At 35.3% G+C, this 16801-nt stretch overlaps 2 protein-coding genes across 2 annotated transcripts; both read right to left on the bottom strand.

Moving 5' to 3' along the window:
• Positions 1–382: 382 nt before the first annotated feature.
• On the bottom strand, positions 383–5635 carry LOTGIDRAFT_157363 (hypothetical protein; the record flags this gene model as incomplete). Its single annotated transcript, XM_009049115.1, has 7 exons — positions 383–999; positions 1361–1522; positions 1919–2075; positions 2900–3059; positions 3727–3844; positions 4317–4465; positions 5166–5635. 7 exons carry the CDS (start codon positions 5633–5635, stop codon positions 383–385), a joined length of 1833 nt encoding a protein of 610 aa, XP_009047363.1.
• A 458-nt stretch (positions 5636–6093) lies between these two features.
• LOTGIDRAFT_230588 (hypothetical protein) lies at positions 6094–15105 on the bottom strand. The gene is made up of 15 exons (XM_009049114.1): positions 14716–15105; positions 13604–13675; positions 13330–13434; positions 13006–13065; positions 12574–12678; positions 11718–11823; positions 11099–11179; positions 10568–10782; positions 10000–10135; positions 9576–9683; positions 8501–8820; positions 7909–8130; positions 7392–7500; positions 6591–7045; positions 6094–6557 (listed from the first exon to the last, which is right to left on the bottom strand). Exons 1-14 carry the CDS (start codon positions 14794–14796, stop codon positions 6840–6842), a joined length of 1926 nt encoding a protein of 641 aa, XP_009047362.1. The 5' UTR covers positions 14797–15105; the 3' UTR covers positions 6094–6557; positions 6591–6839.
• Between the last annotated feature and the right edge of the window lie 1696 nt (positions 15106–16801).

Raw genomic sequence — 16801 nt, 5'->3', positions numbered from 1 at the left:
GAATAAATATAACATCGGTGGGCTGCCGCCATCCACTCTCGAATATGTCAGGAATTCACAGTAATTATATCAAGGGACATTATTCCTGATTGAAATATCATAAATGTGTCAAATTTTTCTTGAGTATCCCAGAGGTGATCAAATGTACAAACGTCATATTTTTTTTAACCAATCCTGTCCGTATGTGCCCATCCTATTCTTGATTAAAGATGTCCTAGTTTGTAGACAAACGAACTAGAAAAAGGGAATTTATTTCTTTAAATTCAAGTATAGAAAACTTCCGCAACATATTACACCACAATTCTTCCCCAAGATGCATGTCATGTAATCTTTCTTGAAAACGTTTTTATAAATACTAAGAAAATAGTTTTATTACAATTTTTCAATTAAATAAATATAACAGTATGCAAGTAACAAGGCCATATATCGGCATCATCAAACCTTTCATTGGGTTGCCTGTTGAAGGTTGGCTGGCTTCAGTAGTCTTGGCATCACGACGATGGATCGTCTTTTTACAAATACCAGATAGAGGTCCTCGTCCTGCAGGATAATCTACTGGCTTGTGTTGTTTACCTCTCTGAAACAAGGGCGGATGTGAACCATCAAAGTAGGAAAGGGCCACTGATTGATAGCCAGAATCCTTTACGAAATCAGAAAACTGGGTTATAAACCCCTCTTTCGTCGGATCTCTGTACTCAAGAGTTCCTGATATAAATAGATTAAATCGGTTATTACAATCAATTAGCATCAAGGAACAGTTTAAGAGTCTTCCGCTGCTGCAGACGAGATGGTCAGCAGAATTAATCCACACACGAAAGGTTCCAAACGCTTTGTTATAATAATCTCCAGCGTATTCGGTGAAATTTACTCCACAGTTTGGTTGTTGAAACTTTGACGTAGTTGTAGTTGGTGGGCTGGTTGTTGGCTTTTTTATTTCTGGTTTCACCCATGGTGCGGGAAAGGTACATGCTGTAACGTTTGTCAACCAAGGTTTTTCACCTGAAATTTTAAGACGGGATAATAGCTAACAGTAAAGCATCTTAATAAAGTTGTAGTACATTCCAATTTACAGGGTATATTTGATACTTTGATATCGTAATTTAGAGTCAAATTTAAATGTTCATAAAACACACTTACCATTTGTTTGGGTTTTTTTTTTATTCAACTTGCACACAACCCCCACATCCCCCATTTTCCAATCGTAAGAAACATCTGAAGCTATTAAGTGCTGGAAAGATCTTTCTTATTACTCATCAATAAAGAAAAAGCAAAAGTCTTAATATAAGTTGCAAAATTGTTTCTAGGACCTTATGTTAGTTGAACTTCTTTAAATTTAACATTTGGTAATTTTACCGCTTACCTAAAAGCAAGTCTAGAGCAAACCAGGAAACCACTTGATTAGCCGTGTATCCGTCAAATCCACTTGCTTCACAAACCCACACACCTACACCAGCATCTGGTAAGAAGGTATTTCTGCAGGTATAGCTACTGTATGAACCAGTATGTTCAACCTTCTTATGACCTGAAGTGAATGCAAATGGAATAGCTTGAATATATTTAATTCAGAAACGTTTAGATTATTTTAACACTGAGGACAAATTTTGGTCGATGTTCTTATTTTGGTTGGAGTTTTAGATCTTATGTGTCATATTTCCTTAACGGTCGAGACAGATTGTTACGGTTAATCCGGGAAGGATAAACGCCAAGGATCGGTTGCTACACAGGATTCTAAAGTTCAGATTGTTCTTGTCCTGGGCAAATAAAAATGGATTCGTATTATCTGTTTATTATTTAGTTTAAGAAGACATGGCACCATGAACTATTCAATTTTTAATTGCTCATGTCGTACGTTGTACTGTTTTTGATTTGCAACTACATTCGGCATGAAATCGTAGAACAGAAATTAATCGAATGCTACCTCTATAATAGCCTGTTCGCCAGCCCATACCATACTCATCTATGGAACTTTGTACAGGATAGATATCAGTCGTGTACGGTTCGTATGAAGTTCTATAATTGGGTTCGTGCGTCTCTATTAATTCTTTGGCTGAGATAACTTGATGGTCAGACTCATCCTGTAGAAATGACAATTAATTATCGACTTTGTTAACTCTGCCATCCGTGTACACGATCATATAGCCACTGTTTTGTAAACCTGTCAAGCAATTGTTATTTTAGATGTTATTTTGCATGTCCTGTAAAACGACTTTGTCCTCATTATTACGAGCATAAAGATACGTTTTTCGTGAGGAAAGGCATAAAGTGGATAAACTTGAAAGCAGAAAATACACAAACACGTTATTTTTAAATTCTAATCGAAATAACCATGGAAAGCAACGTTATCCAGTTGATAAAAACCAGTTAATTACTGACTGTTAATTGAAAAGATCAATTCACAAAATATTGTAAATTGCACTTTTCATCAAAATGGTGCGATTAAATTTTCTGACGTAGAACGAACCAAAACAAACATGTTAACTCCTAACTTTTGCAATTGTCAATTTTCCATCGACCTAGCACATGTGAGTATAATGGCCGAATAATCCATTATCATTAATAACTTCTAATTATCAACAATTTTTTCTTGTCATATTTCTACAAATTGTTGCATTAAAGGGATCGTAAAGAAGTTTTCTAGACTTTTTTTTTTTGTATCGGGGACACTTGATTCCAATTATCATTCCGACGTCTCTAAGACGTGTTATGACGTCACAAGAGGGAAACTGCATAGATAACAATAGTAGCTTCCTGTAGCTCCCATCTAGTGGCGTCATAAACACGTTAGTTTTAGTGGAATTACAAGAACCACATACGTCCGAATGAAAATTAGAATGTTGCAAATTGATGCTATCTGTGTGCCCGATACACATATAAAGTTTAGAAAACCTCTTTACAATACCTTTAAAGCGAGTTCGTTTTGGTCCATCAGTGAAAGAGGTTTCTCTTTTAAAAAAAAAGTATCTATAACCTTTCCATTGTTCAAATGAAATCGTAAATATTTAGCCATATCTTCAGCATTGCTGTATACACCACCAGCTGGACCTTGATTATCAAACATTCTATATAGAAAAAAAACGAAATGAGTTGTGCGACATACTTTTCTGCACCTGATTTGGCTTTTGAAAAAAGATAACGTCATGCATTGTGATATGAGGGGAATAGTGTATGTGCGCAGCCTGCCTTAGTTATTGTCCCATCTGACTAGTTGCTTTGCTTTTCATGTCAGTCCCTCCGACCTGCATCACTGATATGGGGAATCCGTGTTGAAAAATATGCCGGGATTGAACGTTGAACCTTCAGGTGGGCATCTCAGTAACTGTGCCACTGCGGCTCCAACTATTCTATAGGAGACAGACAATCATAAAGTAAATACAATGTTGCCACTATTCGTTAGTTTGAGAATTAATGATTGTGAATTATTGTGGTTAAAATGTATCAAATAATGGTTTAATTCACCCTCTATCTAATTTGAAAGATGGGTAAGACCGTACATTGCGCAAGAAGGGAAACCCAATCTTCAGCGTTCAAAGGACTAGTCGTTCCCTTCCATTTAATCTGCTTATCTGTCAGACGTAAAAATAAAGTTCTTTCAATGTGAACCGTGTTTGCATATACATCATTATTTTCAATCCAATATGTGCAAAAAAAGTTTTCATTTTAAATATCGCATTGGAGCTTGTTTAATTGACAAATTCAACCTTATATATTTTTTTTAAAATACATTACATGGCTTGCTCTTTTTCGGGATTCGCCACTGGTTTACCACCTATTCTTGTGTAAGAAAAGGCCGTGTTGTCCCAGTCAGCATCGGTCATTCTTGAGGCTATATTTGACTTACTCATCCCTGTAAAATACGAAAAAATGTCAAATAGATTAGTTGTCTGAAGATCTGAATACTCCCCAGTTTCCAACATGTTTCAGGTGATGTTTTAATATTTCTGAACAGTCCTAGATAGCAAAGCAACTCAATTCTATACAAATTATTGATGAACAAACTAATTAATTCAAAAAGGGTTTAAAACATTGTGTATCCGGAACGTTAAAAGCAAACTTCTACTGACAACTTCATATATAATTTCAGAACGTAATATAAAATACTTTTTGTATGTGTATCCTAGGACATATATAACTCCTATTTGCTTCACCGTATCATATAAATGTGGTTTCTTAAATGCTGCAACAAATACTTAATGTATATGTATCTGGTATATATTGTATCCTCCTCTTTACAATCCCTTTCACCTCCATTTCTACAACTAACAGATAAAGCTTTTGTGTCGCAACATGAGATGAGTCCTCGTCAATTAGCTACATACCCAGTGGTTTATAAATTTTATCAAATATAGCATCTTCCCAGTATTGACATGTTGCGATCTCTACCGCGGCTGCAGCTGACACTACCATTTGGTTACTATATCTGTATTGAGTTCTCAAGTCGCAAATGTTTTCATAAAACTCCAAGCGCCTTTTGAAAGAAATATTCATAAATGATAAATGAATGAATGGAAATTCAAAATACTTTTCTTTTTTCTTTTCAACTGAATTTTTTTGTAAAGTAATTTGCAGAACACTTTAATCAATTAAATCAAAACAACAAATGCACGAACGATCTGAAAAAGCACCTCAAGAACTTTTTATATGAGGAAGTATATCAATCATCAAAGAGAGAGTATAACATAATGAAAATTGGCATCAGGTGTCAAGATCTAGAAAATAATTGTTCATTGCAGAAGTACACCTGGTGCGAAATTAAAATGTAAACGACAAGTTACAATAACTTCGTCTCACTGTCAAAGTTCTTTTTCTTTGGATCATTTGTATTGGCTATTGTGGAGGAATTCTATTTGATTAATATTTTCATTATGAACTATCATTATACTTTGATACGCTTTAATAACAAATATTGAACGATAACGAGCACCCATGATCAACTGTATGGCAGGCTACCAGACTCGCTTTTAACAGACAGTAGAAAACGAGTAACTGAAGTTAATTACTGGAACTATGAGTTTTCTTCGCGATCAAATTGACCTAATCTAGCGACTGATCAGATACTTCCAAAAACCGACTGTTGCTAAAACTCGATAAAAACTCAGATTATCTCAGAAACTACCAACCATAAGGTCATCCCGACGCCCAGGCCATCCCACCTCCACTGTACTTACTTGATCATTTCTTGTCTAGTGATATTTTCAGCAACAGTTGTATCTCCCCAATATTCGGGAACACACATTTTATGACCCAACAAATCCCTGAGTGTTGCTTTAGCTGTTCTAAAATCGTCAGACAGCTTCAAATCTTTAAATGTATCTTGCAACGGCTGGTCCCACTGGATCTTTTCTCTTGAAACAGCATCGGCGGCGATTGTGGCTGTAAAGGATTTAGTTACTGATCCCACGTTGAACAGAGTCTGGCTGTCGACTGGATCTCCTTTCTCATATGTTTTTACTCCGAACCCTCCGGTAAAAACAGTCTGGGTATTGGACACCATGGCCAATGATAACCCACTGATGTTGTAACATTTTAAAACACTGTTAACAAAAGCTTTCACATCTGCTTCCGATATTTTAAATGCTGTGGCGAATGGTGTTGATTGTGATACGAGACAAAACGCTAACAGAACGAGCAAGCCCATCTTTTCCTCCAAATGATCAATTTAGCCTGAGTTATGTAGTTCAGCCCCTGAACAAACATTCCACTTTCACTATGGTTTTGAATGACAAGTGATAAAGGTTTATCTAGAAGATGTTGAATTCTCCCTTTTACGCACTCTAAGGGACTAAACTAGTGTATTAAGGCCCAACCCCTCGGACCATAAAAAATGCGCTTCCAGAATCGCCTTATGATGTATTCTCCGGCTTCTCATATTAGAAAATTTTCCAGGGAGAGACAACAAAATGTTTCTTTCTTTCCTGTGGCTTTATGATGGATAAGACAAAACACTCGTCACTAGTTAGTTTTTCCGGAGTGAACATTCCTTTTGTCAATCTCTCATACAGAGTTGTGGCTCCTTGCAGTACATAAAAAAGGACTGCAAGGAACGACAACTCTGTATGAGAGATTGCCCCCTTTTGTAAATAAAGACTAATAATAGACATTCTCTTGTGTTTATTATTATCATATAAAACATGACACTATTACCCTATATTTATAAAGTTACAACAAAACATCATATAAATCTATTACTACGTTACACATTGGAGGGGATGTGTCAAATATATACGATTTGAACGACAATTAACAATGGAGAGCACATATAACACAATGAGATATATTATGGTTAACACATTTCTTTATTAACAAAGTACATATGCCGACAGATGTAAACCGTGTTGAGACGTTATATACATTGTTATTAAAGAATTGTGTTATACCATAATCATGTGGGATTTTTTGGGGGATTTTTTTTAAGTTATTTGTTAAATAAAGTGTGTTAGGATAAATATTTGTGCTTGCCAAAAATCTGTCACATCTGAGAGCCGAGAATAAGCTAGATCCAGATAGAGATGTACTGCTAGGTGCGGAAATATCTACACAGTAGACAACAGGAGAAAATAGTGGATAGATAACTCGAGTATTCACTTTTTCTATTGTCTACAGCGTCAGTAATCCTACACTTAACACCCAGGTCCGTTAGTCAGAATTGCCCTTGCCCCCAGTAGCTACGGTCTGATAACACCGTACACTAAACCTCATCTATTTGCAGCTTCTTGATTGTTACTTATGTCTATAAGCTCATTTTGGCCTATAATGATTTATGTCAAATACAGTATTACATAATAAACTCACACAATCTCTTAACGTCCATAAGTGCGATTTTTCGATTATCCCTGTGCAGTCTAATAGAAAAATCCTAATAAAAATGCCGTGAGTGTCGCAACTAATATAGCTGCAATATTGGCTACTTTTTTAGAAAATTTGTTTTCAGCTAATGATGTCATCTTAGCCTTAATAAAGGCTTTTTCTTCTGGAGTAAGTTTGGGTTTTGGCTCATCTGAGATACCACATAACCAGTTATATACTTTCCTACCTGGTCCGGATTTTTCTAAAAAAAAATTAATAAAATAAAAATCACTGTGGGATTCCGATATGTTAAAATAAGAATTAATCTGATTAATTGAAAATGAACAATAGAAGAAGAATATCCGAAATTAATTGAATGACCTGACAAAATCTGAGCAAAACAGTGACAAAAAGTTACCAAAGGTAATGGAGTTTTTGTTATGTCGTGTGTACTGGGGGGAAATTTTACCAAGACAGCGACAAAAACCTCTTCTAGATGGATCAAGAACGGATAGGATCAGTCCTGTTTAAGGTCCCTAAAGACTCCAGTCTGTCCGACTACCATCTTTAACATAAATAATAAAAGTTTTTAATAGCTGTTCACATACTTTTCTCTTTTTGTACAGGCTGTTCATCTTCTTCCTCAATTTCATCTTCAGAATCAGTTTCCTCTGGATCTTGAGGATCATGACGTGTCCACCATGTCACTCGACGTAACTGGAAAATAAAATAGTTTATTTGACCGGTAATTTCATTTAAAACAACCACTCTCGATGGTTAAAACACTGGCAAAAAAAAACCAATAAACAAACAAAGCCATCTGGACATAACCGGAGAGTACATTTAGCATAGAAAGTTCACTTACTATCTATTTTTTGACATGTTTCAATTGTTTGATATACAGTACCTCCTTCGTGGCACAGTTGTCTTTTTCGGAATTAAGATTGCTACTCAATTCATTTTTCTTATAAAAGTATTGGTTTGAACCACCCATACTGAAACCGATTGAAAATTGAATTCACTTCAGTGAACAATTAAAATAGATTTAATAAATTTTCATTCAATCACGAATCGCTTACTTAAGAGAAAACAAAGTAGTCGACGTGCTGTGTATGGACTACCAACCTTTTCTGGAGGTCTTGGTTTTGTAACTAATGATATACCAACAGTTGATATCACTGAAATTGCTGACAATATGATAGCAAAATGTAAGAAATGAACTTTTGTCAGGACATCAGGTCGGTTATCAACGTCATTACTACCACAGAATGGGGCTGGATACACAAAATCTAATATCATTCTTGTTCCTCCTACCGCTAACCCGATCATCAAACCCCAGAAAGCTCCCTAAAATTAAATTGATGAATCATTAGTATTAGTATATTTAGACTGAGCAATATCGTCAACTTCTTTTAAATATCAATTGTCTTATCTGATATAATGGAAAGATCCATTTCTTGTCATGCCAAGATTTGACGTGACAGCAAAGCAGTTTGTTCATCAGACAAAAAAAAACAGTACAGTAGTTTCAACTAAAATGGCTTTCTCTAACGCCAATTTCACAAAGAATATCAGATCAATTTTTAATATACATTGATGCATGCAATTCACCATTATAATACTAAATAGTTATGATCTTAAAACTGGTCCAACAACAAGACAGTCCAATCAACAGTATCAACGGTAGAAGGAGCTTAAAGGTGTAAAAATAACTCACAGCTTCTGTTGTTCCCTTCCAGAATAACGCTAACAAAAACACCCAACACCATGGAGGAGCCGTGTATGATGAAATGGCTTGCAAGTAACTCCATAATTGTCCACTCTGAGATTCCTCCAAAATCGGGATCCACAAAATACTGACACCGATAAGAGCGACCACGGCTACACGACCGACGATCATAAGTTCCGATTCCTTGGCATGTCGCCTGAATCTTCTCCAGATATCCATAGTGAACATACTACTGGCGCTGTTGAAGATTGATGTCAAGGAACTCATAAGAGCAGCTAATAAAGCAGCCAACATCAAACCTCTTAATCCTGTAATGATATATATAACATTCTAATTCAGCTCTTGTCATCAATGCTTTTGAAATGTAACCGAGTAATTCAATACTGTCTCTTAAATTTGTCAACAACGCTATTTAAACATTATTTTAATAACATCCTGTTGATGTATTTCATGCTTTTGAAATGTAACGAGTAATCCAATACTGTCTCTTTAAATTTGTCGGCAACACTATTTAAACATTATTCTAATAACATCCTGTTGATGTATTTCATCATATCTATATTTAGTTCAGCAGGTGTTCAATATGCATTCTTAGTAAGATGTAAGGTGACATGATTTAACTTACTCTGGTCATTTGCAGACAGGGCACTGGAGAGACAACATAGTTGTACAGCTGTGGTGTTGTTCTCTGGGCCTGCTGTCCTGTCAGGTGGCAACTCAGGAGTCGCTCAAGTATAGTCAGAGTGGTCTGTGTTAGGACGGGAAAATAAAAATGGCAGTTTATGCGTTTTGTCTCCTATGTTAGGGTTCCTTGGCTACTTGTGTGATGTTCGGATCTCTGTTGTTTCATATGGAGTACATGTACTCTAAATATTGGTTCATTCTAATCTCTGTCTGTGTGGAATCAGGAGGCCATCAAAGCTGGCTCGCTCACAGATACAGCAACGCAACGACGTTGGTAGGGCGAAAGAATCAATGGAAACGTTAAAACTAGAACGTTTGATATCAATTTTCAGATCTGCCGTCATAATAGTCGCAGAGTCATAGACATTGACTATCTTACCGTCTGGCATCTTTTTGAGTACCAACAATGGGTAAGCTATGTTGGTACAACCAGCTCTGTTACCACAAACAGCTTGGCATTTATCAGGATCAGCACAGGCTATCTCATCTAGTGATTAAAACAGAATTGAAAAGTTGTTCTTAGTCTATAGTATCATTTCACATTTGTGTGAGATATTTGCTTATAATTGTCAATTTGGCAAATCGGATAACGTGTTAGTCATAACACAAAAGACAACAAATTTGAACAAGAAACATCATTGCAAGCGGACCATTTAACCAAATTTCTGTATTCATAAGCACTGATACACTACATGGATGCAAAATTTCAATTTATGTTATTTTCAACATCAAGTGATCATGTGTACTTCTTTCCAGTACAGCAAGGATGTGTCGCATACTTAATTGGCTCCATTTGTATTTACCTGGAAATAGTATTCTGCTGATCATGCCAGGAATGATCCAGAGGAAAAATGGTAGGATCTTCAGACATGCCGCTAAGACGGAACCACCTTTAGCGTGGCTCATATCTTTAGCTGATAAACATCTTTGCACCATAATCTGCAATAAATGCACAGTGTGTTTGTAATAAATTGAAAATTTGGTTTCATCATGTTCATCGGAAAATGATTATTACTGAAGTGGCAAAACAAATCGATCCGCAGGGACATACATAAATGTACATTGCTCTATGCGATGTAATATAGAAACTAGTGAGTTGGAAAATGAATTTGAACGTAACATCTAAAGCAATCATTCGAAAATTGATTCATTCTTCTTATCTATTCATTGAGTTTATGATACGAAACCATTTGGACGCTTCATGGTTATGAAACCCTCCCAAATCGTATCGAGTATAAACAGACACCCCCTCTGTACTGGTATATTCTGAATGTCACGGGCGAATCATAATTTATTTTATAAAAAGAAACCCTCAATAAACCACCAATATTGACCTCTGTGTTTGTGACAACATAATTCTGAACTCTGTACCTGATCTGTGCACCAGACCCATAAACCTAAAGTTGTAAGACCAAACACTGCACCGGGCCATGGGATATCACCCTCTACAGGATCTCTCCAGATGTGCATAAAGTCTTTCCTTGGCATACCACACGTGTTATTTTCAGGATCGGCCAGTGTATAGTTAGCTGCGGCTGTAGCATATTTTCTCATCATTTGTTCCCAACCACCAACTTCAACAAAACCTGAAGCAATTTGAAATAGACGTCACAAAGATGTAGCATCACAAACCCCAACCTCTCGAGTAAGTAGACTTTGGCATTTTCATTGACAATTACAGCGTGAATTAAATTTATATCCCTTTAATTATGTATAGGCGACCAGGTCGATCTTGAGACTGGCAACTTTCGGTATCTCGAAAGAGCTGTATTCAATCGTGGTATTCAGTCGGCCTAGTAACTGCAACATTGAAGTTGTGCCTAGATGCTAATGTTCTACTTCTACTAAGAACTTAATTTGTTCCATTGCTAGTATGACTAGAGCTTATCACTCTTCACTTACTCATAACTGTCAAAATGAATGCACCAATAAGTAGAATAACGGTTTGTAATGTATCTGTATATATAACAGCTGCCAAACCACCTAAAATCCCAAAAAACCAGATGTTATTTACTGCTTAGACATCGCAGATTTAAAACAAACAAAAAACTCTGATAGTGGCTATAAATCATCATATCAAAGCTATATGGAAAATTGACTTATGTAGGTCCCTCTAAAACGAAATTTCACTTTGTCAAAATTTCTATTTTCAATTACGCTATTGCCTTCAACTTGAAATCTTACAATACTTCGAATTAGCTTTGAATACCAAAGTTCAAAGAAAAACTCAAAACATGTGGGCCGTTTTTCATTACAACATTTTAATAGAAAGTACAGTAATGGCAACATGCTTTAAAAGTCTTTTTCTAAGACCTTAATTGAGCTTTATTCATATAAAACATAATACTAAGACTTACACAGACATATTTTAATGGGCTAAAAGTTTGAATAACGGAGATAATTTTTCTCCAAGTGTTAAATTATAAAGGATTTCAGACTACATTGACTGATTAGATAGAAATAGTCTGCCGATTTGTTGACGATACCTTAATAAGGTTTCTGTATGAGACTCATTACATACCCGCAATTGTATAAAAGGCCGTGACAGCTAGAATAATAACTACACACAAATATAGATTCCATCCCAATAACTGTCTCATAAATATAGCTCCTGAATAAATCTCGGACTGAAAATAAATAACATAATAGATCCTGAAAAAAGCTCAGATTAGAAATAAATAACATAAATATAGCTCCTAAATAAATCTCGGACTGAAAAAAAAATTAATTAATAAGTAACTCCTGAATAAATCTTAGACTGAAAATAAATGACATAAATATAGCTCCTGAATAAATCTCGGACTGAAAATAAATAACATAATAGATCCTGAAAAAAGCTCAGATTAGAAATAAATAACATAAATATAGCTCCTAAATAAATCCCGGACTGAAAAAAAAATTAATTAATAAGTAACTCCTGAATAAATCTTAGACTGAAAATAAATGACATAAATATAGCTCCTGAATAAATCTCTTGACTGAAAATTAATAAAATTAATGTTCAATAACACGAAAATAATCTACGAACAATGAAAGGGAGATGACTCTGTACACAGAATCACCATTTCCTAAAGATTGCTCATGTCAACCGCAAACTACATAATTATTTCTATTTGACCATGATTAGAACTATAAAGGCAGAAGCTATGCCAGAGAATAAATGACCAAACATGAACTGTTTATTTCGCATCTTCAAAGCTTTCGTATCTTTACATCGACTTTCAAATGATGCAGTTAAGACGAGTCATCATTGAATCAAGAAAAAATGTCCTTGTATAAGTTTTGCTCTATTTAGGTACCGTTTAAAATACGAGTTTAGACGATTTTTTGATTTCTAGATCTGGTATGCAAGTTGCGCTGTGAAAATGTGAACTTACCGTAATTTTAGTTAATACATAAAGAACTAAAGCCAGTGAAGATAAATATATTCTCAACCTTTTACCACCAAATCGCTTTTTTAAATATTCTGGCATCGTAAAAGCCTAAAATGTAATTATTACCAATGGAAGAGAAACAATCGTCTAAATATATGCTTTGACATTGAATGGAGTGAAATTCATATTAATTTTCAGAATTAACATCCTACTGGTATTCTTACAATCCTCCAAAAAAACCAAAAACAAACAAAAGCACCGATTTAAAATACCAAAGACATCATAGTATGAGAAATTCTTAAAATTAATAAGAAGCTGTGATTGAGCTGGATGGATTGGTATCAAACTGGCAATACTATACAAGAGTATTTTAGTTAATACTACATGTAGAGAGTTTAGTTGCACAGTCACGCCATTACAAAGGTAAAAACTTACCCCACTGGCGACGTAGACAGGAACAAACACCCATCCTAAAGCAATCAGTAAATAAACAGCCTAAAACGTAAAACGCTACTGTCAATTAAATAGAAATCTCATTCAACTGACTAACACATAAAGTCTTAAATAAAAGTATCCGGCCAATAATTGCAACAGCTGAAATTTCAAACCTGAATTCAGCTGTAAAGCAAAAATTATGAAGCATCTTCAATGGCACATATGAAAACACATGGTATTTCTCAGAGTGCTAATGCAAATGCAATATTTATTTATCTCTGGAGCTCAATATTGGCAATTCATGTGTCGCAAGAAATTACTTACGTGCCATTCGTATATGGCCACTGAAAAACCGGATGCAGCTGCCTGACCAGCCAAACCAATAAACATAGGAGCTCCAACATTACTAGCAAATATTGATGCTCCTACCTGAAAGATAAAGTAATATATGTAAGCTGTCCTTTTTGTTTCGTTATGTGGTTATCAACACAACATTAGTCTGGTTTGAATGGCATTCTACCTAAAATGAAAAGTACTGTCCTTGTTGGTCGCGGATATACACAATTGTCATTGTTACTGATATCTTAATATTACTTACCGGAATCCAGTGCATGTCTTTACCAGCTAAGAAATAGCCAGCAGCACTGTTTCTATTGGGTCGAAATGTTGACTGAAAATTTAAAAAAATGTGATAATTTCTTTATTATTTTCAACAGGGTTCATCTTCAGGTGATGAGGCACAATTTAACCACGTTTCATCAACATCAATCGACCGTGCCTCCCAGAGTGTTTGCGAGCTAAAAATTGGTGCATTTTCAAGAACAAGGGCAGTAACTAAGAAATACTTTTCAGTTTGTATTCATTCTTGATAAGGTTCATTCCTGGGTGATGATGATAATAAACAATTTCCACAAGTTTCATAAAAATCCGCCAGGCATTCTTACGAGTTATTGTAGACCGACGGATGAATATCGGGCGACGACGCTTCACGCTGCAATTTTCATTTGGGCCTATAGAAATTACTTTATCGGATACTGACTGAGTTGTCTTTCAATATTCAAGATGCGTGCCGCTGTGTGCATCAGCACATGAAAACCTTATCGTCGCAATGAGGATCCTTATACAATAATACAAATATGATGTAAACGATATATAGATATTCTCAAGAAAACGAGAACGTCGAGACATGACAAAATGTCATTTGATATTCTTCACATTATTTAAATCGGGACACATTGCTATTGTGGTACACGTTTTGGGTAAATTAATAATTTGACTAGTCCATTCATTGTCATCAAAATCGGAATTAATTTGAATTTGCTCCTAATTTGATACTGAAATCAATCTAAAATTACGTATCATGTATAAAGTTTGGGTTGCTATTATTTGGTACCAAAGCTTAGCGTTTTTATATAAAATTGCTCATTCGACAAATTTTCGTTCATTTTCAACATATTCAATAATAATGTGCTTGCAAATTTGTTATAACATAAAACACTACGTGCAGTACCAAATATCTGGAATAACTTTTGTACGATAGTTAACAGAGCTTTACGTATAAATTACATGGAATGTCGGTTCAGATCTGCACTTCCAAGTTTTAAAAATCCAAAGTGTTCCAAATTTTTCATCCGAGATCTTGACAGTAAGCGCACGATCAGACGTGCTAATATAAAGTCAAAATAAAAATTCCAATTGAAAATGACTTACCCATAATCCTACTGCTAAGACAAGAACAAAATATATTACAATCATAACATAATCACTGGCTACAAGGTAATCTTCTGCCATCTTGACAAGCGGTCAATCTGAGAACTATATTAATACAATTAAAAAATTGATAAATCTTCTCAAACCGTTACAGTTGCAAACAACATATTATGTCGGCAAACCCGAAGCTTAGTACACTCTACGTTCACCCCGAAGGATATACGATATACTTCACATAGGAGAAGAGTGGTGGTCCAGTGGTGTGTTTATCTTGGTCGAGGTCGACTATCTTCAGCTTTATTTATTATGGTAATCTGAATCAGAAAGGAATAATAGTCCAAACAGAATGTATATCTACTTCAAATACAGTGTGTTTACTTTTCATATTTCACTGTACAACTAATGTTGACATATTAAAAACATTACACTTTCTTAGGTAAGAATGGCTCCTGAATTCGGGACAATTTTTCTTGGCACGGATTTGGAGGTTCCTGATGTGTCTCCTATTTAGGATCATTGATGCACTTGAAGACATATTTTATAATTAGACAAGTATCACGAGCCTCAAAATTTAAAGTCAGCTTTTTATACCCTACAATTTGTTTATTATACTAAATAAAAGTGGTATCATGAATAGGGATGTGAAATGTATTCAAATAAGACCTTTTATATTGTATTATGTAAGGTGTCTTTTAGCACGTAAGCACAATGCGTGCAATTGTACTAAACCATGTAAATTGACTGCAATTTAGCAAATGTCGTAACGGCTTCTTCTGCTCATTTCAGTATGTATACGCGCGTGTTAAGTCCTCAAATCTAATACTTGGACCCCTCTTATATACATTCTCCAAAACCTGATAGTTTGGCACGTTGTTTCATCAACATAGACGCAGTAGGAACTATTTACAATCTGCAAGGCAAATAAAACTGTTAAGTACTTGCATACGGTATAAACTTTACTTGGATACCGGTGGTTAATTTGTCAGAGCAGGATTTGCTGTCGAAAAATTAAATTCCATTCTTCGACTGGATTCATCAAGGATGGGCAAGACAATCTCGATTTCATTATTCAAACAATACAAGTTCTAATCCAAAATTTCATTCAATTTGAATCCACAATAATCAGCACCGTGGTCGCTACTTCCCTCACTCTTCTGTAACTTTATGCGATTCTACGACTGACTTTGTCAACTCTGCTTCTCCAATGGAAAATGGATTACTTGGCTGATTAATTATCAGAGATCACTATTAGAATACGATTACTTTCTGGGGTCCATTGGTAGAACAATCCTATGGCAGGTTGCAAAGGTCGCGATTAAAACTATTAATGATATTTCATTTTACAGTACAATATAAATGAAGACCAGTTTAACCTATTTTGGAGTGATTACTGTTTGGCATGTTGGAAATTTGCTGACTTGTGGACTATATCAGTTCTGCACGTTTGATTGTAAATTAAATTGCATCTTTTCCATAGATGTTTGTAAGATATGATTTGCTTAAAATGTGTTCAAGGAAAACCAGGAATTTGTTGTTGTACCATACTTGAATCACTTTACATGAAAGCCGAAAAGAATCTTAGGAAAGTAGGCGGAGCTTAGGTCTGCTACAACATGTTCTTTTTGATATTATTGCATGGTTGAAGCTCCACCCCCTTTTTTAAAACATAAATCATGACTTGCACGAGCTTCATTTTCATTGGATAAAACGGAAACGTGATCAGTGCCGTAATAATTTCAATGTGTAAATCATTTTAATTATGGGGTCTTACATGATTAAAGAGACAGATTCGCCATCCGTTTGACCAATCGTAAGTTCTTCCCAGAAACGGGAATTATTTAGCTGAGCTAATCAGTAATAGTGTTCACAACTCATCGTCGAAACTAGAGCCTTTTAAATCCGTGTGTCCAAAATAATTCGCGTTAGGAGTTAAAAAGACAACTCCTCATTTCTTGAGATCCTGCCATATATAATAGAGAAAATCCTAGTTCGGTCGGTCCCAAGATCATTTCCTTAGGGTTGATATTATTTGATTTCGAGGGTCCGTTTCATACATCAACATTTCTCTTTCACCTATCTGGTCTAC

Source organism: Lottia gigantea (genome assembly GCF_000327385.1).
Source record: "Lottia gigantea unplaced genomic scaffold LOTGIsca_13, whole genome shotgun sequence".
Lineage (NCBI taxonomy): Eukaryota > Metazoa > Mollusca > Gastropoda > Lottiidae > Lottia > Lottia gigantea.
The sequence above is the reverse complement of the archived record's forward strand: the minus strand, read 5'-3'. Positions and strand labels throughout refer to the sequence as shown.

What these genes read in the sequence shown, in the direction of transcription:
- LOTGIDRAFT_230588 (XM_009049114.1), bottom strand. Translation starts at nt 14,796, where the DNA reads ATGGCAGAAGATTACCTTGTAGCCAGTGATTATGTTATGATTGTAATA. An exon ending in CAGCAGAATACTATTTCCAG is followed by an intron (nt 9,684 to 9,999) that starts GTAAATACAAAT and finishes TTTAATCACTAG; the next exon opens with ATGAGATAGCCTGTGCTGAT. An exon ending in ACTCAAAAAGATGCCAGACG is followed by an intron (nt 8,821 to 9,575) that starts GTAAGATAGTCA and finishes ATATCATTACAG; the next exon opens with GATTAAGAGGTTTGATGTTG.